This window comes from Nipponia nippon, unplaced genomic scaffold (assembly GCF_047370975.1).
Source record: "Nipponia nippon isolate SJK-2023a ecotype South Korea unplaced genomic scaffold, ASM4737097v1 scaffold_3, whole genome shotgun sequence".
NCBI lineage: Eukaryota > Metazoa > Chordata > Aves > Pelecaniformes > Threskiornithidae > Nipponia > Nipponia nippon.
The window spans coordinates 63,342,122-63,365,048 of NW_028262347.1; the positions used below are offsets into that span (position 1 = coordinate 63,342,122).

A 22,927-nucleotide genomic window follows, 5' to 3' on the forward strand; every position below is an offset into this window, starting at 1 on the left:
TGAAGGGGACGTGCTCACCCTACGTGCTTGCAGCCTTTCTTTTCTGGTTTTATTTTTTTGTTGTTTACTTTTTTAATGTACCTCACAGTCTTTTATTAGTACATTTTTTAGGCTCAGTCTTTCTGAAGAAGAAAATGCAGTAGATGGACAGTGAGCTGAGAAAGCTGGGAGCTACAAACCCCCTCAGCTTTCTTTGAGAGATGGAGGAAGAAATTGCACCTCAGTAGCAGGTACCTCTGGCATTGCCCCTGGCGTGCTCTTGGCACAGCTGGGGCCCAGCAGAGGCAGCGGAGAAGAGGAGGTGATACCACTGTAGCGTTTCTGGCTCTGAGAGACTGAAGGGCACCTATGTCCATTTGCACAATCCTCCTAAAATGGGAATGGTGCCCAACAACTATGCCCAAACTCACCTGCCTTCCTTCTTGTACCTTGACCTCCAAAATCTGTATTAACTTTAAAAAAAAGGAAAAAAGAAAATGAACCCCAAACTCTCATCATTTCCAGTAAGAAACAGTAACTCCTGCTACTCCGCTGCAGTTGAGTATAGGCTCAGGTTGTTACCAGCAGCCCCCTGAGACTTGCCAGTCAAAGACCATGTGCCTTTCTGGAGAAGTGAGTGATATGCCCAAGACCACCAAGATTTGCGTACGTGGGGCAGAAATGGAAATGAGCCCCCCTGAGTGCCAGCCCGGCACTGTAAAAAGGCCACCCCTCCTTTCCCTGGCTTAGTCTCTGCCGCAGCCACCCGGGAGCCACAGTGGACATAGCTGAGGATGCTGAGTGTGCCGTGTACTTGCACCCAGACTACAGGTGTGTTTATGGTAGACCCAAATATGCAAATGGAGAAATGAAAAATCATAAGATGAGACATTAAAATGTGCTTCTCCAGTGCTGGTTCACGATCGTCTCCCAAGTGAAGGGGCCAAAGGGAAGAAATAGTCTGTTGGGGTAGGAAAGTCTCTCTGGATTCAAGATTTTAGTGACCCATCCTGTGGTCTCTGGCACGCAGAGAGCGGACCACCATCTCGCCCACAGAGAGACGGGCTTGCCCCCAGGGCTGCTGTGGCCTCGCTGCTGGTGCCTGGCTCCCAATGGGTACATTCACTCCACAGGGGGGCCTGGATGACCAAGAGTGTAGCATCCTTGCATGGATGCTCAATTTGGGGGAGAACGGAAAGAAGGTGGTAGGCTCAGAGCTGGGCCATCTCCAGAGTGCATCCCTGACTGTGCACAGCAGTGGGAAAGTGCAGCAAGGGGTTGTACCCCCTGGCTCCAAACCACATGCCCCAGGTCCCCTCTGAAGAAGATGCTCACGGGGAGGCCCCTGTGTGAGCCAAGGAGGAAGGCGAACCCCTGCTCCCTCCGCATGCCCACATACCACGAACTTCCTCCATGCACCGGGTTTTAGCAGCCAATCTGGACCGAGGTCAAGACCTGCTGGGGCTGGTTTTTGTTTACCAAATGTGCTGTGATCTCATACGGCAACAATATTTAGAAATATGTAAGAGCTGAACAGTCCTAGTTGGTGAAAATATCCCCATTAATTTTCCTATCTTTGGACGCATTATCAGCAGATGAGAATCTGTAACGTCCTTGGCATCACTGAACCTGAAAGGCAATCAGGAATTGCTGTCCTGGGCCAAACAAGTAGTCCATCAAGTTCAGCACCTTGCCCCTAAAAGAGGCAGAATAACCTGTGCTTTGAAGCCAGGCAGCTTTAGCATTTGCGTAGGTATGTCACACACAGGTTTGGCTACTCCCGCATCCCCCTCTGTGCTCCACCCGCCAGCCACAGGGCCAGGAGGCACCATTGCCATGCCCAGGCCACACATGGTGCGTCCCGCAGACCCCTCCGCCGACCCCTTCCTCTTTTCTTCGGGTTGGGGAGTGAGTTTGGTTTATGTTTTAAGCTCCTGCGTCATGCTAGCTTTGATGGACATGGAGTTAACGCAGGCCCGACGGCTACGGGATAGTTCAGGATGAAACGGAGAGGGAGAAGAACCCATCGGTGCAGTTTCACACTGCAGAGGCTGGTACCCCTGCCCCCATTTCACAGCCGAGGAGAGCGAGGGTGATGTGGCTAACCTGGAGCCAGGCCACAGCAAAATGCAATGACAAGAAGTGAAGCCGGTTCCTTTAGTAGCCTGCTCCTCTCCTCTGGTTTTGTCCTCTGCTCTTCTCCGATACTTCTCCACGTCTCCTCTGTGGCTCTGAGATGGGGCTCCATGGCCGCCGCTCTGATCAAGGGCAAGGAGGCGGGCCGGGATCAGAAGCATCAGCAGCCTCAGAGAGCAGATAATGTCCTCCATCATAAAAGAAGAGAGCAGCGCAGAATTACAAGGACCAGAAATGTGTTTCAGGAAAACGTGAGGTTGTCGACTCAGTGCCTAGAGCTGAACCCTGAAGCCCACCATGTCTAAATAAAAGGGGCAAAAAGCAAGTTCAAATACTGTGCCCGCTGCTCTCCACGCTGCTTGCCCTCCAGCTCTGGCCTGGACTTTCCCAGTGGTCCAGCTGGAGGCAGCTCCATTTCTTTCCAAGATTTGGTGGTGGTTGGTCTTGGGATCACTCTCAAAATGAAGCAGGGATGAGACGGCAGCAGGTTTTGCTCCCTCTGCTGTACACAGTCCTCCAGTGCCGTCCCAGCCGACTTTACGCCCTCAACCACCTCCACCTGCCCTGCATGCCACTCCCCGACATATTTAACACGTATCCTCAGCTTCATGTTGTAAACAGAATGCTAATGGGCCGTGAGACAGCCCTCCTGTTAGTTCAGGCATTTTTCTGTGGGGAAAAAAAATAATGCAAAATACTGAAGATACCTCGCAAACGAGGGGGCCTGCAGGAGCCCGTGTGGCTCACGTCCTCCGCAGTGTGCACACAGCCATCCTGCTCCATCAGCCGGTCAACACGGGTGGCTCCCTGGCCCGCTTTTATCTGCCAGCGCAGGCATCCTCTGAGCACCCTGAGACTAGGGGCCAGGCTGGCGGGAGCGCTTGGCTCTCACTGAAATCCCCACGTAAAAGTTACCTCTTGCCTCCTCCTCCTCCTGGAGACATCAACAGGAGCAGGCAGGTGTCGAGCCCTGCTGCGATTGAATCCTGCGGTGGGAGAGGTCTGGGCTGGCACCAGCAGCAGCAAGAAGCAGCATTTTTGGGGACCAGCCGTAACGGCAGGCACGAAGAGAGTATGTCTTCACTGGTCTGGTCCCAGGCTGCTCGCCGGTGAGGAGCTCCAGGCGGGCAGATCCAGACGGGAGTTAATGCAGGATCACAGCCTGAGGTTTCGTTTCCACCTTTGCCAGAGGCTTTGCGGGAGTCTCAGCTTCCTTGCCTGCGTAATGGGTACCTGGTGACTGACCTTCCTTTGTAAAGCCCCTGTCAGGCAAAGGGGGCTCTGGATAACGTGGCTTCACCTACAGCTTTCCCGTATGCACCGACAAAAACGATACTGGTTGGGCTGGTGTTCCTACAGCAAGAGCTCAACCAGAGAGATGGATCTTTTAAAATAAAAATGGAGGGGGGGGGGGAGTAGTGGCTGTCAATCTCAGTAAGTAAACACTTCTTTGATGTGGTTCCTTTTTTTAAAAAAACAAAAACACAACCCGAATCCTAAAAGCAACAACGTATGTTTATTTTAAATGCATCCGCTAAATATTTACACTGCAAGCAAGCTAAATGAAAAAAAAAGGATAAATTGGAACTTTTGTCAGTGAACCAGATTGTGAAATGCCTTGAGGGAATAGAAGATTTATTTGGGGAGAGGGGGAGAGGTAGGAATTTTCCATGCTATTGTAAAACATGAGCTCAAATTATATGATCCCCACAGCCAGTGAATTGCAAAGCTTCAATCAGCTGCCTTTTTTATTTTTTTTTTCCTTCCTCTCTTTTCTATAAAGAGGAGGGGGGGGGAAGACAGAAGTGTTTCACCAACTTCTGTTGACTGTTCCTTTTTTCTCCTGATTGAAATGTGTTGTTAAACAAGATCCCACATAATCTCAGCAGAGGGTTTCTCTCGCTCGCTCCCTCTCCTTCTGGGAAGCCGCGATCAGTGCCATCGGCGCTTGATTATTTGCAAACTCCCTTCGCTGCTTTTTTTTTTTTTTTTCTTTTTTTTTTCCCTCCTCTCCGTCTCGGTCTCCGTCTCCCTCTCTCTCCCTCCGTCTCTCTCTCCCTTTCTCTCACCCCCAGTGCAACTTTTGCAGGCGCCCCGGCACACGCAGCCATGCCGCGCTGAGAGCGGGGGCACCGCGCCAGCCCCCCTCCTTCCCTCCCTCCCTCCTTTCCTCCCTCCCTCCCTCCTTTCCTCCCTCCCTCTCTCCTTCCCTCCCTCCCTCCCCAGCGCCGCCGTCCCGAGCCGGGGGGGCCCCGCCGCCCGCCGCCCCTGCCCGGCCCCGCGCCTCGCCCCGGCCCCGGCCCCGGCCCCGGCCCGGCCCGGCCCGGCCCGGCGCCGCCGCCCCCCGCCCGCCCGCCCCGGCCGCGTCGGAGGGCCGGCAGCGGGGCTGGATGTGCCCGGCTCCCCCCGCGCTGAGGCGGGCAGCGATGCAGAAGGCAGGCGGCAGCTTCGCCTCCGCCGAGAGACACCCGCTCAAGATGGCAGATGTGTGTTGAGTTTGGGGGGCTGCGATCTCGCGTCGTTCGTGGCGGCGTTGCCATGAATAACAGGCGTCCTTGCACCGATGGCCCCCATGTACGAAGGTAAGCCCCGGCCCGCCGCGGCCCGGCCCGCCCCGCCGGCACCCCTCGCCCCGCCGCGGGGGGAACGCGGGGAGCGGGGGGGGACCCGGGGGCTCGCCGTCCCCCCGGCGTTGTTGCGGGGAGGCTGGCGGCGGGGCACCCCCGCCCTGCCCGGCGCCCGGCGGGGAGCGGGGCGAGGCGCGGGTCGCCGCCCGGCTCTGCCCCCCCCCCCCCCCGCCCCCGCCAGCCCTCCCCGGCCCCGCGGTCCCGGGCGCTCGGCCGCGGCGGGGGGCGGCGGGTGAAGTCCGTGCCGGTGCCGAGCAGAACAATGAGGTGGACGGAGCTTGCCCTGCGCCTCCGTCTGCGTGTGCCTCTGCCTGCCTGCCTGCCTGCCTGCCCCTCGCTGCAGCTCTCCTTTCCAGGACCGGCCACCCCGCTTCTTTCGCCGGTTTTCCAAGAGTTGCCCCCGCCGGGGCTCCCCTCCGGGGCGCGGGGACCCCGCGGGCAGCGGCGGCGGCGGACGGGGCTGTCGGCAGCCGCCTGTCAGCTCCTCCGGCTTCTCCTTCAGCCCAGCCCGGGCTGCGGCGAGAAGCCCAAGTGCCCCAACTTAGTTTTTTTCGGTTTCAAAAATAAAAAGGGGGGGGGGGGGTTGGTGGGTGTTAGATCGGTGCGTATTTCAGGGTGGCTGTTTAAAAAAAAAATTGAAAAAAACATATCGGGGCTAATTTAAATCCCCTCGCCATGCGTTTATCCTCCCCCGTCACCCCTCCCGGCTCGGCGCTGGCCCCGGAGCGTTACATAAAGCGGGGGGCACCCACCCGGCGGGCGCTGTATCCCGCCCGGGGACCGGGCGGTCGGTGGCGGCGGAGACCCGGGCGCTGGGGGGGGGGGGGGGGAACGGGGACGGGGACACACGGACGCACGACGCGGGGACGCGGTACTTTTCTCCCCACGGCGAAGCCGGTAAAACTTATCTGAGGAGAAAATCGAGCCCGGGCTCGCTGCAGCGCCCGAGCGGAGGGCGCTCGGCGGGCGGTGTAAAGTTACCGGCCCGCCGGGTTATTTCTGGGCAGCCCCGGGCTCACCGGCGGTGCGGAGTTTGGACCCCGCGAGAGGCAGGCAGACAAAGAGGAGCGTTTTCGGCAGCGGAGGGAAGACGGCCGGCCCTCCCCGCCCTCGCCGCTGCCGGGCACCGGGCCGCCGGGGCGCGGGGACGGCGGCGCCGCCGGGGGGCGCGGAGAGGGCGCGGCGGCGGCGGCGGCGGGGCCCTGCGCGGCGGCGGGCCGGTGCCGGCGGCGGGGCCGCGGCGGGCCCGAAGTGCCGGTTGGGGCCGGCCCGCCGGCAGCGCCCTCTGCCGGCCGCGCCGCCGAGCGGCCTCGGCCCCCGGGCCCGGGCAGCCCCCCCCCCCGCGCCCGGCCCGCCCCCGGCGCCTTCAACGGCAGCGGGCGGCCGCGGGGGCCTGCCGCGGGCAGGGGGAGGCCGCCGCCGCCCGGCCGCCGCCCCCCGGCCCCGGCCGCGGCGGGGGCTCGCAGGCCCCGCGCGTACCTGCCCGGCCCCCGCCCGCGGCCCCCCGCCGGGCCGGGCCTGTCGCCCCCCCCCCCCGCGGCGCGGCCTCGGGCCACCGGCGGGCCGGTGAGGCCTGCCCGGCATCGCGCCGCCCGCCGCTGAGCCTGCTCAGCCCCTCCCGCGCGGGCGCCGCTGGCAGGGTGGGTAATGCGGCGATTCCTCTGAAGTTCGCTCCTCGCCGGGCCGCATCCCCCGGGCGGGCGGCGGGGCGGTGCGGTGCCCCGCGGGCGGGCGGCGGCGGCCGGCGGCTCCGCAGCGGCCGGGGGCGGGGTGAGGCGCGGGGCCTGCGGTCAGCCCGGCCGCGCTCCCCTTCCCGGCGCGCCGCAGCGGGCGCCCGCCGAGCGCCGGCACGGCCGCCTCCCCGGAGCCGGGCAGGGCAGGGCAGGGGAAGGGAACGGAAGGGAAGGGAAGGGAGAGGAGGCCTCGGCCGCAGCCGGGGCGGGCAGGGCGCCGGCTTCCTCCCGGGGAGGAGGCGGCGGTGCCGCACCGGGGCGTGCGGTGGAAGTTTAGCGGTTCCTTGGAGCATCCTAACTTCAGCGGCGCCCGTGCTTCTTCTGCCCGACTGGAAAAAGAGAGCGGACGGAAAAAATGCCCTGAAAAGCAACCCGTAAAAACAAATTTCTTGCAACTGATACAGAAGGGTCCACGGCCAGGCTCTGCAGCACGCCTCAAGCCTTAAAGTAGGTGAATATCTCAAATCGCAGGAGCCAGCGCATCGCGTAAAGGCCGATAGGGATTGTTTCATCTGTTTTGTGTTGCAGTATGTTTGCGGGTTAAATTGCTGCTGGATGGCTTCGAGGGAGGCGGAGGAGGGGTTAATGAATGTTTTTCGCCTCCTGGTTGCCATGAGAGGTCCTTAGAATTCCCTGCAATATCGCAGTGCATAGATAAAACTTACTTATCGCAGGGGATGCGATTTCCTCCTTGGAAGGAGGCGAGGACTGCGATCCTCCCTTACAAGCCTCACGTTATGTGCATAACCAGTCCGGTCTGTAGCCCTCCTCTGGAGCATCAGGTACTGTCAGGCCACCGAGGAGAGCGCAGGAGCCGAGGGGTTGGATCAGCGCTGCGGCGGGCAGTTGCTTCTCTGCTCCTGCCCTTGGTGGAGCAGTCTCGGGTGGCACACACGCACGCACGCCCACCGCCACCACCGCAAGGCAGGCGAGAGCAGGTGAAACAGTATATCTCGACCGTACGGATTTCAGAACATAGGTCCTTTGACAGAAAAGGCACCCCAGGAAGAAACGCGATGCCTTGGAGGCCCTATGAAATGGTTCCAGTAGAAATTTGAGTGAGTGATAACGCAGAGCACATGCACAAAGTCACCCACAGTTCTCAATGTGGAGGTGAGAGCAGTGCATGCTTGTGCTGAGCAGCTGGCTTAAATACTGGTTCTGGGAGGCAGAATGGTGCCTCACCTGATATTAATAGGCGAGGCATGATAAATAAATGAATATCTGGTGTGAAATCCTCCCCCACACACACTGTGCAAGGAGAATTTTCCTGTTCGTTTTAAGGATTTCAGAGATTTTGCTGTCATCTTCTCCTCTGCCGGGTTTTTCTCATTCCTTTTTTTCCGAGTGTTGCAGAGCTGAGTGGTAAAATGAAGGACATAAAAACCTATCAAGTAAAATAAAACAGAAGTAACACCGCTGTGCAATGCTTGACCTGGATTTTAGTTTCGGTTGTGAGCCACACGGGGAAATGTGTTGGGCTTCAAGGTGGGCCTCAGCAGGTGTAATCCCGCATGGCCTCTGCTCCAGAGTTGGGGCAAACCGGTGGCTGCCGTCCCGTTGGGCACTAGAGATGTGGCTTCCTCAGAGGCGGCTGTGTCGGCTTCAGAGGAGGCGAATGGCTTGAGGCAAGCGAGAATCTGGTTCTTCGGGCTCTCCTCTAGGAAACGTTGCCCTTGCTGTGCAAAATCATCAGTGGTGCGCTTGTCGTGAGACATTTCCTTCTGTGCAGAGCACAGAACCAGGCTCTGTGGACCAGCGGAGAGCCCATTTTAAGAGGGCTTACCACAATAGGCATCACTGGTGCCTGGGCTGCAGGTGGCTTTCTGCCCTGGGTGGGTGTCTCCAGCAGTTTCCTGGCTACCTCGAACCTGGCATCCTTTAGAATTGGGTAAAAAGAGGTGTTTATATGCTTTAACCTTTATTTCCTAAACAGTGATTACCTCTGTTTTGGTTTTGTTCCTCTTTGCTTTGCTTATAACTTATGCCTGACAACTTTGTTGCAACTCGCGGTGTATTTTTAGCAGCCGCGTCGGTAGTTTTCTATGTGGGTGGCTTATGGAATTAATCTCAGTAATATTTGTAAATTGCACCTCGCCACCAGTGCCGCTGCTTGAGCTCAGCACAGGCAGGGACCTGCCTGCACGCCGTCCTTGTCACACGAGGGGCTGGGAAGCCTGGAACTCTGACCCCGGACACGTCACGGATCAGATCCCATTTAATGCCAGGAACAGGCCAGCCCTGCTGGGTTTTGAATGCATCCCCAAATCTCGTTTAAGCGCACAAAACTTGCTCATCGGGGAGGCGGCACCAGTGAGGCGGAGGAAAGGTCTTTACCCCAAAGTTTGTGCAGGGAGATGATAACTCGGAGGCGCTTCCTGTTTATGAATTAATAACCAGAACTTAAGCTAAGCCAATGCTGGGACCAAAAGTGTAAGTTTTTATTAGCTCAGGATATGGCTATAGCCGGGATAACAGGAAGCCCCCTCCAGTTATAATTATTGTTCTTATCATGCTGCCGTGTCTAGCGATTAAATGGGTTTGAGATGTAATGGATGAAAAATGCCATTTTATTTTCAGAAGTGGAAAGAGCGCTGCCAGGACCAGGGGCCAGGGCGAGCAGGCAAACAACGCGCTTGGACAAAGAGGCAAGCACAGTTACTCGCCACAGTCATCGGCCCTTGGACTCTGTGCAGCGCGTTCCTCTGTGTGGCTGTAACAGGCAGGGAAAACCCTGTTGGCTTCGGCTTGACACCTCAGCTGGCCTGGAAAATGAAGTAATTTTAATTTTCCCGTGCCTCAGTTTCCCCATTTACCCAGTGGTTACTATTTACCGCCCACTTTCACATGGTGCTTTGAAACCACTGGATGTAGCTTCATCCAGACTGGGTAAGAGCTGACTATGGACCCTGATCAGTGTAGGTCTTCCACTGATGAAGGACAGCCCAGAGATGTCCTTGGTGCCTATGAAGGTTTTGAACTGCGGTCAACCCGTGGAAGTTAGACCATTTATTCAGAGGCAGATAACGTACTTGGGTGGCTAAACAAATAGGACTCGGTTTTGGCCAATTCACAGCAACGGCGTGTAAAAGTATGTGGATATTTGGTTAAGGGGAAAGTTCTGGGAGGTCAAATCATGGAAGGTTTAGTGACCTGGGTGTGGAGGTAAATCCCTGTCCCGATTGTGGGCCTCACCAAGTGGGTACCAGGTGATGGTGTTGGAGCAGTCCTGCCAGATGGCGAGGTCAAGGGCAAGATTAGCCACCTTCTGCTCAGACTGGGCTGAGATGCCGGTACGAGGCAGATTAGACCACTTCTCTCAGGTGCAGAAGGCGAGGCAACTGGGATAGCGCATGCCTTTGGGCAAGACTCCCGAGAAGGGGAGTTTGCAAAGGCATTCAGTGGTGGGCTGACAGCTGTTATGGTGTCCCCATCCCTGTATCTGTAGAGGTCGGGTAGGCTGAGACTGGACGTTTTTGAAAGTTCCACCCTTTTCCTCTCCGTTCCCGATTTAAGAAGATATTTTAAGGTCTGTGCCTAAATTTAAGCTCACAGGCAGTGCTGCTGACTTCATTAGAATTGTTTATGTCTTTAAAGCTGGCCACACGCTGAAGTACCTTTCTGACTCATGGCCTCTATAGCTTAATCAGTCCATTTATAAAAACGAGGTTGTTTCCTCACCCTTACTAGGAAATCTCTGCCCTCTGAATGGGAAATATTATTTATAGGGCTTTTTCTTGCTTTTGGAAGGTTAACTGGTGGACAACAAGAAGTGAGAATTAAATGCTGTTTAGAGAAAAGGTGGTTTCTTCAGCTATTTACATACCCTAATACAGACCTAGCTGTTTAACAGGAGGCCTTCTCTTTTGAAACTATTCCCCCCTAGCAGTACAGAGTTCAGCTTTTGTTTTGAAAATAAACCCAGGTGATAATTTCACTCCAGATAGGGCATTTAGCAATTTGTCTGTTTGTCATGGGGGAAGAGTAGAGGCATGTTACTGCTTCCCCCCATTTACAGCACAGAGCGCACCTGAATCCTCCCTCATTTGGCCACATCAGCAACTGAGGTTGTTCCTCTGGAAAGCACAAGTGTCTGTATTTTGGGACCACTCTTGAATTCAGGCAGCCTTCCGGGTTGGGTAATTTTGATGGTAGAAATCATTCCTTTAAGACTTCCCTATGCAGGTGAGCGGAGGACCAGCCCCCGTCTCCGTGGGCTGGCAAAGGCATCGCCACATCTCAAAATACCTTGGAGAGTCTGGAGTCAGGGCTAAAAGAATTAAAAAGCTGTACCATTAGAATTTATTTATTTAATGAAAGTAATAATAAGCTGTAATAGTGTGTGTTTATACAGTGCTGTATATGTTCAAGGCACTATATAAAGAGTGGCTGTCTGATCAAGCCACTGACAGAATGATGCCAAGGAACAGAGTCTTTCACTTATTTGCAGGGAAGGTACAAAATAGCCAGCGGAAGGCAAGCATCCTCGAGATGCGAGCCCTTCAAGCTGCTCCTGGGCTTGATTCTGATTTGGAGGATCATAGTGTAGATCAGTAACAGTGCCACTGAAACCCGGGGAGCTGCGTGAAGGGGAGCACTGTCTCCGTGCAGCGAGTCTTAGCCCGTCTGTGTCACGTTCTGGAGGGAGAGGGGGTTTTATGCTGGGTGAAGGATGGCATAGTTTGCTCCCTTGGTTTTCTTCAGCATTTTCCACTGAATGGGACATTTGCTCGGAGAAGCTGAAGCTCGCTCTTTATTCATGCCTTGTTCTCTGTCCTGCTCACCTTCCCGGGCCTGTGCTGACATCTGTCTCTGGAAGGATGAAGTAAGAGCAATTGCCTACAGCTCCTACCCTGAAAATCAGGAAAGGTCACCCCGCAAGGCAGTGGTATTTGCTAGAGATACTTGGGAAACTCAGAAGGGCAGCTGTCTTCCCTGTTCTTTATAACCTTTAATCCTTAAAGGCATTAGCAAGACCTGGGACAGTGGTGTTACACAGCGGTACCCTGCAGGCTAATGTCTCCTCTGATTCTAAACGCTGACAGGTTTATCTTGGTCTGTGGGCTATGCTGAAATGCCAAAGAAACTTAGCTCTCACCAAAATCATTGAAATCATAGGGAGTGGGCATAGGAAAGACTTCAAAAAATGTTTCAAAGCAGGATGTACTATACCAAATGTGTGCTTGTCCAGCATGTTCCTTAACATGCTTGTCTAGCATATTACCTATCTATGGAGTGTCCATGGCCTGCCCAGGCTGTCATCACTGCCTTTAGCTGTCTTTGTCGTTGAAAAGATTTTACCTCCTCTCTAACTCTGCTCTGCTTTGCTTGCTGTGATTCCTTGTCCTGTCGACAGTGGGTGTGGAAAAATTATTCCTTCCTCTTTGTCATGTCTTTCCTTGGCTTTATGTTCCTTAGGCCAGATCCTATCTCAAACACATCCTTCAGCTTTCTCCTGTGTCTTGTTTTCTGCGGCTCCGACCATCCTTCTGCTTCTCTGTGTTCCCTTCAGCTAGTCCACCTCTCTCTTGAATGGCACTGCTAGAGCACAGTGCTTTACCTGGGGTCCTGCGTGGGCCAAGTAGAGCAGAAGTGTTCCTTCACATCTCTTACAGGCAGTGCTCCTGTTTGGTTTAACTTTTGCACTGTGACAGCATTCATCTGTGTGTAGTTTGTGATGTGCCGTGGCTCCCAGATCCTGTCCAAGAGGTCTGATGCCTTGTGAGCCATTTTCTATCCTGTATGTGTGGAGCTAGCCTTTCCTACCTAAGCATATGATTTTCCTATTTGTCCCATTTGAGTTTCATCCTGTACCTCTCAATTTGTCGGGATTGTTTTGAATTCTAATCTAATTCCTCTGACTTTGCAGTCCCTTCCTGCTTGGTGTCACCTGCCAATTTAAAAAAAAGCACAATATCTGTTTCTTCACCAAGATCAGCTTTGTTTTCCACTCCGCAGTCCCAAATAGAAAACACAGAAGAGAAGACATTGCTTCATAAAAAATAGAAACAGAACCTTACCCCCAAAATATAAAAGAAACTGAAAGAACCACAAAACACTTGGCATTGTTTTCACACCTCCTATTCTTTTACTCTCCTTTGGTGCTTTTGAAGTATTCCCAAGAACAGTTGTATTTGCTGTAGTAGCGCCAGGGCCAAGCAAAAGCAGGACCTTACCACGCTAGGCATGACATTGACATGAAGGGGTAGATAGTTCCCACCCCAAAGGATTTGCATTTTCTGTAGATGAAGACACAGGAGGGTGGATTATACAAACCGGCTGGGCTCTTTAGCGAGACGAAATCACAACGTGTGGGTTTCCTTAAACATTTTTTGACAGGGATTCGTTTGGGGAAGGGAAGGGTGGGCTGGAGGTTGAGAAGAAGTAAGGAAATTGGTCAGGAACAAGAGAGAAGAGGATGAGAGAGACGGGTGGGGGAGGAAGATGAGGACAAGTGACTGTAGCAGGAGAGAGGGAGGTGATCCCTGAAGAGTACAGGCGCTGAGGCTGTCGCAGCCAAAGCCGGCAGGAAGAAAGTTGGATGAATTGCTGAAGATCCTGGCTTGGACTGTTTTTGCAGCTGCCCTTACTGACTTCAGTCTCTCCCAGGTTTTTTTCCCTGCAGTTGTCTCTAACATCTTTGGAAGGGAAGGTGGGTGAGGACAGGAGATGCTATGTATATCCTAATGCTCATAGGCAGGATGGAGAGTCTGCCTGGGGATTCCCGGGCTGGAGCTGAGACCAGAGGCAAAACTGATGCTATAGCATTCTCATAAGATCTCTGATCCTGCTCTCTATGCTCAGGAGATTCTGATAGAGCAGAGATTAGCCAAAACACCAGCACTTTTCATTGATCTGAGATCCTTGTGGTTTCCTCCCTTGCTGCTGTTGCGCTTCCCACGATGAAGGTGGCTATGCAGGATGAATTTGACCTGCCATCCTCCCTCCTCCTCCCCGGCAGGCCCTGCATGCTGAATTTTCCTGCAGCCTGCACATGATGTCTTTAAGGGCACGTGTGACTGTCTCACCCTCTGTCCCTGTGTCTGCCCTACTCTCACCATCAGTCCGGGTGACCGAAACGGGTATGAGCGCGGAGGCAGAGTCATCAGCGCCGGAGCTCATGGGTGAGAACCACACGTGCATCATGCCGCACACGGATGTGCGTAGCCCGAAGGCTGGGTGCATTTTGAGCATATGAGGCTCAACATACTGTTCTCTGTAGTAGCAGGTCAGGTATGTCAGTACGCTTGGCAGTGAGTCTGTAAGATTATGGTTTTTCTCTTGGGTGAAGAGAGCAAGAAAAGCTCTTTTTTGCTTATAGTTTGGGGTCAGGGTGTTTATTTGCTACTGGATATGATCCAGTGGATTCAGTGCGTCTCTGTTTATTTTTGCTTGAAGACGTGACTTTTTTTTTTGTAGTTGCAGATCGTAAAGGCACACGGGATGGCGGGTAGCCAGCAAGTTCCCTAACTATTAGCTGCATTGGTGGGGTGTTACGCTAACACTTCTGGAGGGAATGTTACAGCAGACGATAGAGTGGGTTGATGGAGACTTGGACTCTAGCAGCAAGTCTCAGAAAATATCCAGTCCCAGAAAACTTGCAGAACATTTCAGAGAAAGTTTGGTTTTTCAGGAAGCTCCTTTAGCTTTCCCAGAATATTTTTACTTGTAGGCAAAATTTGTAAGCGTTCTTTATTTTTAAAACACGGTTTATATTCTGCTCTTGTCTGCAGCAGTGCCAGCACCGTCAATGTATTTATCTTTTCCCTGTTAACACTTGCCGTTCCTGGAACGTCTCCTGCTCAGCAGCTGTTTGTAGGTGGTTTTTTTTTTCTCTCCCATCATCATGTACCTTTCCTTCCTGTTCAAGGCATCCATAAACCTCTCGTAGTGACATCATAGCTGTCTCCATAGCAACAGATTATGATACTAGAACAGAGGATCATCTTAAACAGGAGGAGGAAGAGATAAATTATGGTGTTTGTGTGCGTGTGTCTGAGGGCTTGATTATATTCCTACATCTTTTCCGAGAATGTTGTCTGCCTGGTTTCTTCTCTGTTTATCTTACATGCCTTTTAAAGGTTAGGAAAAAGCAAAGGAAAAAAAAAGAGCTGGAGGTCAGAACAATACAGATGCATTTTTTTGATGGTCTCTATGTAAACCTAGTAGTTTTTTTATCTCAGTGGTAGCTCTCCTGTGTCTCCCGAGAGTAATCTAGTCTGGAGAAGACTTGGAGGCACAACAGTCCCCTGGTGCAGCTTCACTTTTATTTTAATTAAGAATTATTCATAGCCACTAGCAGCTGGGATCCCAAGTCAAGGATCCCTGTGCTGCAAAGTTTCCAAAAGATGGACAAACGGGGCATGGCATTGCCCTGGAGAGCTCACAACCTGTATTTGAGAAAGGATGTGACAGGTGCTCAAATCATCCAGCTCTGGCATGGGGAGGAGAGGGAGAAGTACCCGGAAGAAGGGTATCAGCAGAAGTATGATCTCTAGGCAATGCTCCAGCCTGTCCAGAGAGTGCTTGTGGCGGAGCTGGTCTGCGCCTCACCCCAGTATTAGCTTTTCACAGTGGTGTTTCTGGAAGTGCTGTGCCGGTAGTGGGTTGGGGGCCTGGTTTGTAACCATGTGCATGGTTCTTCCATGGCTTCAGGCTGTCAGTCCGACAGGAGCTGACAGCAGCAGGATTGCAGAAGGATGAGTATCCATGTTGCTCCATGCTTACATTGGTAGGAAGGCTATCTGTTTGCTTAAAGCATGAGGCTGGAGGTGAAGAACGTCCAGCTAAAATGCACGAGTTTTTATTTTCTCCTAAGCAGCATTTAGTGTTGACAAATTCCAAATAGTTTGGCAAGGATTTTCGTCAGGTCTCTGTTCTGCCTCTAAATAGTAATTTCTGGCCATCATTGCTACTCTTCTGTTTAGATGATTGACTTCAGAAGCTGGAGAAAAATTTCCAAGAAAATCCTCTTAGATATCCTCATAACTCTGTGTGTGTGTGCAATCTTTAATCTTCCTCTTGTGGCAAAATTTCTGGGGAGTTAAGTGCCATTGCTAGTCTTTAAAATACCCAGAGTAGGGTCTTCATTAACATGGCAAGTCTCCGGTGATGCTCTTGAGCACCCTAATGTTGACAAACACTTTTGATCCCATGCTTAGGCGCTGTGATGCCCCAGGGAGGAGTGCAGGGTAGGGATCTGAGTGGCACAGTAATCCATAACGTGTCAGCTAGCTTCAGCAATGCAACGGGGCAGAGGAGTATGTAACAAGGCTCCTTCCGTTACAGCAATTGCGTGACGTGCTGCAGGATGAGCCCTGGGTCAGCAGTGGAGCAGCACTGGGATTTGATGATGCCCAGCCTCTAGCTCCCAAATTGTCAGTGCACAGAAGCTTTCTGGCATCTGGGTGGGCTGCTAGTGGGCTTGCTGGCCGTGTTGAGTGAAGAGTTTTTGGTCCAACTTAGTGCCACCAGGATGGAGAGAAGTCGGCAAGTAGGAGGAATCACATGAGTCGCTCAAACTCGGCAATGCCATTGGGGGTTAAAGTTACTCAGTTCTGTGAGCACAGAACACCTCGGCAGGAGTTAATGGTTAGGTGACCTTCATGGAAGCTTATTGGGAGCCAGCAGAGACCACAGAGGACTTGTTGGGTGTGCTGCCCCTGTGCAGCGCCAGCACGACACGCTAGCCCCGGTTTCTGAGCAGGTTAACAGCGTTGTCCGGCAGGGACCGCGCTTCCACGGTCAGGCCTTGGGGTGATGGGGGCAGGGGAAGCTGGAATGAGGTCCTTTGCAGAGGGAAGAGAGATCGCAACCTTTTCTCTGAAGCCAGGTTGAAACAAAAGGACAGCTCTTGGCTACAGCCAGTTTGTGGACACTGTGGAGAAACCCAAGACCTCATAACTCCCGCAAGGCATGTGCCTACAAAGCAAGTGGGGATCACATTTAGTCATTTATACAACTAGAAATTCTTTCATCTCTTCTAGCACTGTGACTGGCACCACCAGGAACCTGCCTTCCCATCAAACTCCCCTCTGCATTCTCTCAACATCAGAGTGTGTATGTATTTAGCAAGTGGGGATAAGAAACACGTTGCAAACCCCATTTAAAATAGCTGCACCACCTGACAAGGATACGTGAAACCCAGACACGAGCATATCCCGTTGATGGTGACAATACTTCTCTTGCAGTGTCATTTTCTCATCGCTTATCTGAGGCTGTGAGCACCTGGATAATGAAAGTGCAGCTTCCAATTGCCCGTGCTGCCTGAAAGCCCATGCGAGTCAGAAGGGACCGTAGATGCTGTTACAGAGCCCTGTGTGTGAGAACACAGGTGGAAGAGTATATGTGTGTATATATACATGTATGTGGGACTCTTCCCATGTTTGCAGGCATCTGTATGAGCACGCACATGTGTTTGCATGTGGCTGCATCCCCTTTGTCTACAGAAGGCAGCGTGGGCCCGATTCTCCTTAGAGCTGTTACACCGTTCTCTCAGCAAATTGCATTTGTACCAGGGCTCTTTTCCACTGCGGGGGATGAAGAAGGGAGATTTATTATAAATATAAATTAGGCCTTCTGTGTGTTCGTGAGCTGTCGCAGCCTGTACAGGAGGAAATATAAACAAGGTGAATGCAGGGTGTTTATGTGGAGCGATGGTGTGACAGCATACGTGTTGGCAGAAGTGCTGTCTGCAGTCTCTGCATAAGGGGTTGTGTCGCCGGTGTGAGCGTGGAAGGCTGTAAATCACACTGTGTTCAGGAGGGGACACTGCCACTCTGCCTGTAAAAGGCAGGGAGAGATTTTTGAAGCAACGTGACTCGTTTCAGGCTGAACAGAAGGGTTACTAGAAATCCAAGCTTGAGAAAAATATCATCCAAGACTGGGATACCAGTGATCTGTAATCCACATCCACCAGCTCGTCTCCATCGTGACCCAGGTGCATGGCTGGTGTCTTTTACACATCTCTCCCAGTGCCAGGTTTTGGTGGCCCTACTGGACCAGTTCTTTGGTATCTCTTCAGCTCTGCTGATGTGTTTCAGGTCTGTCCTGCTGTATCCTTAGTTATTTCAATCTTCACCTGGTCCTGTGATGTCGCTGGCATCTGTATGCAAATGCAATATCTCCTGGAGAATCTGTATCCATTTAGATGTGTTTACCATGTCACTCACAACGTATCTAACGTAGGTGAGACCACCTCAGTAAAGCAGCTGTAGCTTTTTCAGCATCCCTGCAGGTAGGCGCCTGAGCCCTGGTTTTGTTCTTGCTCAACTGCGAACTCGAGCTACAGATTGTGGAGTTCCCCTCTTTAGGATTGGGCTTGGCTTAAAAGTTATTTCGTGTTCCTCCAAAATCATTGCTGTTTCCCAGAGGAGGGCTTGAGTCATTATCAATCCCTACATTTCCTCAGCCAGGAAGGGTTGAAGGGGTTTCAGGAAGAAGATGCTTTACAAAGATGCTTTACGTCTGCTTTCCCTTGCCATGCCCTGTCTCAGACACCGAGACTCCTGCCAAAAAGCCGCTGCCTGTAGAAAATACTGTGCGAGGGAAGAAGAAGATGGGATGTGAGTGAATGGCAGGGTGGGCAGGGTTTCAGGTGGGGATGCCCAATGCTTTTGGTACTGGGCACAATAAAACAGATGCTTGTGGCAGCACTGGGGGTGAGCTAGGAGACATGCTTGTGTCACTTGGCATCACTGGAGCAAGTTGCAGACCATAGTTTTTCATTTGGATTTCACTGAGGTTAGTACTCCTGTCCATCTCACCCTCTGTCATTGTAGGGCTTGTGGAGGGGATGGGGCTTTTACTTTGGTTGTGTATTTTGTGTCCTTTCTCCTGTCCCTGCCAGCCTCTTCCCCTCTGCTGCCTGCTCCCCAGCACAGGCCCGTCATGTTCGGTCGTGCTTTGTTGAAGGTGACCAGCCCACCTGAGGTGTCCATGGCTGAGGATGTAGCCATGTATCGAGAACATGCCGACTTCCCATGGGAGCTGAATGCTGCGTGTCAGACATCCCGAGCCATGGGCCAGCAAGCGTGGGGGCTCGGGGTGAGCCTTGGGGGGCCAGTGGGCATGTGGGGGAGGAAAAACGCAGGCACAGTCGCGTAGGTAAAACGCTCCATGGTTACTGTGAAATGATTGCTGAAAAGACAGATATTGGGAGTTATTTGGCTAAATGAGGCAAGGGAAGCAGGAACCTCTCCCAGTGATCTTGGCCCTCTTGCTTTGCCTGCCAGGGACATGGGGAGGGCTGTGGGGGCAGGCGCTCCCCATCCCCTGTTCGGGGTGTCCGGGTGGATGGGCTGGCTGCCAGCCAGCCTGTGGGATGCTCGTCCGCTTTTTGGTTGGAACTGGCAACCCAGCAGCACGCGAGAACTGTGAAATCCAACTCTCTGTTGGGACAGGCTGCACTTAAGCCCCGTGTAAACTCTAATTTGAAGGCTTAAAGGGAACTGAAGTGTGGCACTGAGTGTTGCGGCTGAGCTTCACCCTTCCTGAGCCGTGACAGCCTGCCAGGAGGGGCACCGAGGGAGGGGCGGGACAGCCTCTGCCTTCCCAGCATGGCCAGGAACCTCCAGCCGAACTTCTTGGTCCCAGCAGAAGTGTTGGATTTGGTCGGGTTTTAAACTGCAAATGTGATTAATTGTGGCTGGCGGTTCTGACCTCTGTGGTTTTCACTGGATGCCCAAAGAAGTTGTTGCAGTAATGGGCCTGTTCTGCCTGCAGCCCAGCTGGTCTCCGTATGTCTGGTTACATATGTTCGTCCCTATAGTTCTGCCCCTGATAACCGCTCTCCATCTCCCCAGCCTGGTCACTGCTTCTTTTTGCGGGCAGCGGGCTCAGCATGCGGCTGGTAGCAGGTAACACTACCCCTGTGCCAGGCTCCTAAAGGCCACGTAGCCGTTGTGGTGGGCCTCCGTCGGGGAAGCCCCCCACTTCCTTCTCATGCCTGTGTCCCCCCCTCCCCATGCTTGCTCTCTGCACGGGGACCCCTTCCGTCTGGTGCCCCTCGGGGGGATGCTGGGCTCCGTGTGCTGCGGGAGCGGGCAAGCTGCCCAGCACTCAGGTAGTCACAGCAGGCTAAGGCTCACTATTTCTTCCTTTTCTTTGTGGTTCTGATCCTTGTTTATTTATTTGTAACAATTGTTGTTGCATTCATTTAGGGTCACTTCAGCATTAGATGCTTTCATTTATTTCAAAGCCCGATCACTGCATAAAACACAGCTGTACTTTCAGGAAAGCCACAGAGCGTGCCATGCTATGCTTGGGCTTGGGAGGGGGGATTCGGATAGGTCCTGAAGGTGCCCCTCAGCATCGTGCCTGCTGTATTGCTGGGAAGCACACACATGCACCAGTGTGCTCATACAGACCCGTGTCTGCAGATGTCCCTGGGAGCATCCTGTGGCGTCCTGCCCACCTTCCTCCCCCAGTCAGGTCCATGGGACGTCGGCCAGTACACCAGCGTAAGGATCACTGGTGTTCGTCAACCTTTACAAGAAAACAGATGGTTTTTAAGCCAAAGCTAAGATTGTAGCACATGCTGGAGGCTGGAAGGTAACTGTAAATCCTAGGTCTCATTTGCACAAATAGATTTGGTTCCAATCCTAAGGGCATTTTGCCTTCCCTTGCCTATACCTTCGTTTCAGAAACGCGTAAATTTAGTTTGGATTCGTTTTTTCAAAACACCGCAAAATGTGGCTGGGGGTGGGGACTTTTAAATTACATTTGGCACAGAGGGGATAAGGAGGATTCTGGATGCTCCACGGGGTAGGAATCTGTGGATGTTTGTCATTTACATGCTATCAGAGGGGGGAAACGCTGAAGAGACTGGATACACCAGAGGAGCAGTAATGATATTTGCAGCCTCTTACTTGTAGGTCTGCTGCACAGATCAGACCTCTCAGCTTTCTTCTGGCCCAGCATATGAGACCCCACACACTGGGTCATGTTTCAGGCGTGAACTTTACATGTAGGGTCATCTGGTGGATAAATGTCCTGTCATGTGAAGGGAGATGGGCTCTGTGGCAAGGTTGCTGCTGGAGTGGGAGGTGATGCTGGCCAGTTAGGCTCCTTCCAGGGCAGAAACCTGCAAGATGCCCCTGCCTCTCCGAAGAGGCTGTCCCTTTTGTGGCAGGGTCTGTGGAGCAAAGAAGAGGGACTTGGTTTCTGCCCTGAAGACATGGGAGGTACAGACATACCTGAAAGCTCATGAGGAGGCAGCCGTGGCAGTGATTCCCAGGTTTGCTAGGGGTCAACAGTAATGGCACATTTATACCACTGAAGGCCTTACCCATGGCAAAGTTTCTGTTCGCATTTACTGGCTGCTTACCAGATCTCAGAATCATTACGAAGAGCGACAAACCAGCTAAGACAGCTGGCAGGGCAAGGACGGGGCTGGGCTACCCTGCTGTGGCTCCCTCCGGGAGGCAGGAGGACCATGCTGGCAAAGGTGCGTGGTGGGCCTTCTGCACCGACATGGGTCGTGCTGTGCGCGCTTGGTGCTCTGTTTCCAGAGCTGCCAGTTCAGTGTCTTTCACCTGCACTGGTTCTCTAGGAGGAAGAGACCAAAGAAGAGTTGGAGGCTGGTCCACGCAGAGACTGGCTTCTGGAGGACCCCCTTCCAGCCCTCCCGTTGCTGTCAGCAGAGGAGAGGGAGAGGTTTGTGTCCTCTCCTGCCTTTCAGCCAGAAGGAATGCATGTGCTTGGGGGCTTCCTGCCATGCTCTCCTGCCATGCTGATGGGTTTCATGACACCACTTTTAGCACCTGAGGATAGGTGTGAAAAGGGGGGAGGAGGAGGAGGAGGTGGTGGTGGTAGTGGTGGTGGTGTGAGTTAATACAAGACCCAGTGGGAAGCAGTGGCAGGCAGTATTATTTCAGTGGTTTGAGCCAAAACTTTCTCTCTCTCTCTCCCTCATTAAATTACAACTAATGCAAGTAGCATTGTGAAGGAGGAATTTGGGAACTGTTGTTCGTCATCCAATCGCTTGTAACGAATGTGCTGCTCAGTGCCATAGCCCATAGCCTAGCTGAGAAGTAATTCACTTGGTATTTGCAGGCATGACATGCATGCCATAAGAATTCCGCTGTTAGCATTATTCCAGCATTAGCGAGGGGGTATGAAAATAAATGATGAGCTATTGTTTTTCGTGATTAAGTCCAGGCTTTTCGCTCCTCTGTTATTTTCCCTTCCTCTGTCTGTGGAAGGAGGGGCCTCCCCGTTCCTTTCACTTTCGGAGCAGGCAGGTTGTGCCCTCACGCATCCCAGCTCCCCCGTCTCCCTTCCAGACGAGCACCCTTCCGCTGCTCCCTCTGCCTGTCTCCTCCTGGGTTTGGAGATCAGCCACAGTGGTCCTTTAAATTGCTGTAGGATATCACTGCAGAATGATACGTCAAAGGGGACCTCAGCATTTTGTTATGGGTCTACAAAACTGTTTTGCCCTCAGCATCCATCAAGGGGACCAAGCCCTGCTCTTCATGGTTGCACTGGCAAGCTCAGAGTTTGGTGGCGGGTCAGCAATTTGGTACTTTGAGGTCATCTGCAAGCCTTAAGTGACTCTTCTATTATTTAAAAAAAGAAAAAAGAGGGAAAGCTCTTGAAGCAGCTGTCAATCTGGATGTGCAGGAGCAGAGCTGAGCCGCCTCTGCTGGGGTCTGCTGCCAGTGACCAGCGCTTAAAAGGAGAATTCCACAGGGCAAACGAGGGGGATCTGCGACCCACGGTTGTGAGAAGCGTCCCTGTCCATCCCACTGGGCTTTCCTGTGTTTCCTGCGGAGCTTTATAAACGTGAAGGAGTTAAACATTACAGGGGAGTGAGGTAGTTAAGTAGTATTCCTGCTTTCTAGCGGGGGTGACCGAAGAAGAAAGTGTAGCAGTTTCAGAGATGACCCCTGTTTCTGGGATCATCGGTTCATGGGGCTGGTTTAAGCAGGCACATGAACACCCACCTGTGCAAAATAAAAGACTTCTTTCGAAAACTGGGCTTAAATATCCCCATGAAATCCCCAGACTGAGTCAGTACCAGCACTATACAAGATTCCTGCCCTCTTAATCTTATTCTTAATCAACTAACCCAGGCAGTCTTTCATGTCATTGAGTTGCTGCTCACTCCAGTGGCCCCAGCCCACGTTGGCTGTTCAGAAGGCCTGGCTGAGCTGAAGGCAGATGGCAGGGTAGGAGCTTGTGCTGATCCTACTACTTTAACTCTACCACTCCTCTGCACAGCAAGCTGCTCCCTTTGAACATCAGCAGAACCGTTTTTAAAAGCCCTGCGGCCCAGCCTTGTGCGACAGAACAGCTCATTTCGTCAGGGAAAAAGATACCTTGGCAAACTTCTGAGTGTAAGCTGTCAGGGGTAACTTCAAGATGCTGGAAGAAGCAGCCATAGGCTTTGAGGGAAGAGCAGCAGCCAGGTGCAGGTGTCGCGTGCCCACCTGAGAGGGGACATGTGAAAGC

General features: G+C 53.0%; 1 protein-coding gene across 13 annotated transcripts in view; it reads left to right on the forward strand.

The window, feature by feature from the left end:
• Positions 1-4,182: 4,182 nt before the first annotated feature.
• The window catches only part of HIPK2 (homeodomain interacting protein kinase 2), a 145,126-nt gene continuing 126,381 nt past the window's right edge, over positions 4,183-22,927 (forward strand). For 9 of the 13 annotated variants that reach the window (XM_087767797.1, XM_087767800.1, XM_087767801.1 and 6 more), the window contains exon 1: positions 4,186-4,697. In XM_087767797.1, the coding sequence (XP_087623923.1) occupies positions 4,679-4,697 (19 nt within the window). In that variant the 5' untranslated portion in view covers positions 4,186-4,678. Of the gene's footprint in view, positions 4,698-6,674; positions 6,923-22,927 lie in introns of those variants that run through there. The other 4 variants (XM_087767809.1, XM_087767810.1, XM_087767808.1 and 1 more) reach the window with 4 other exon arrangements.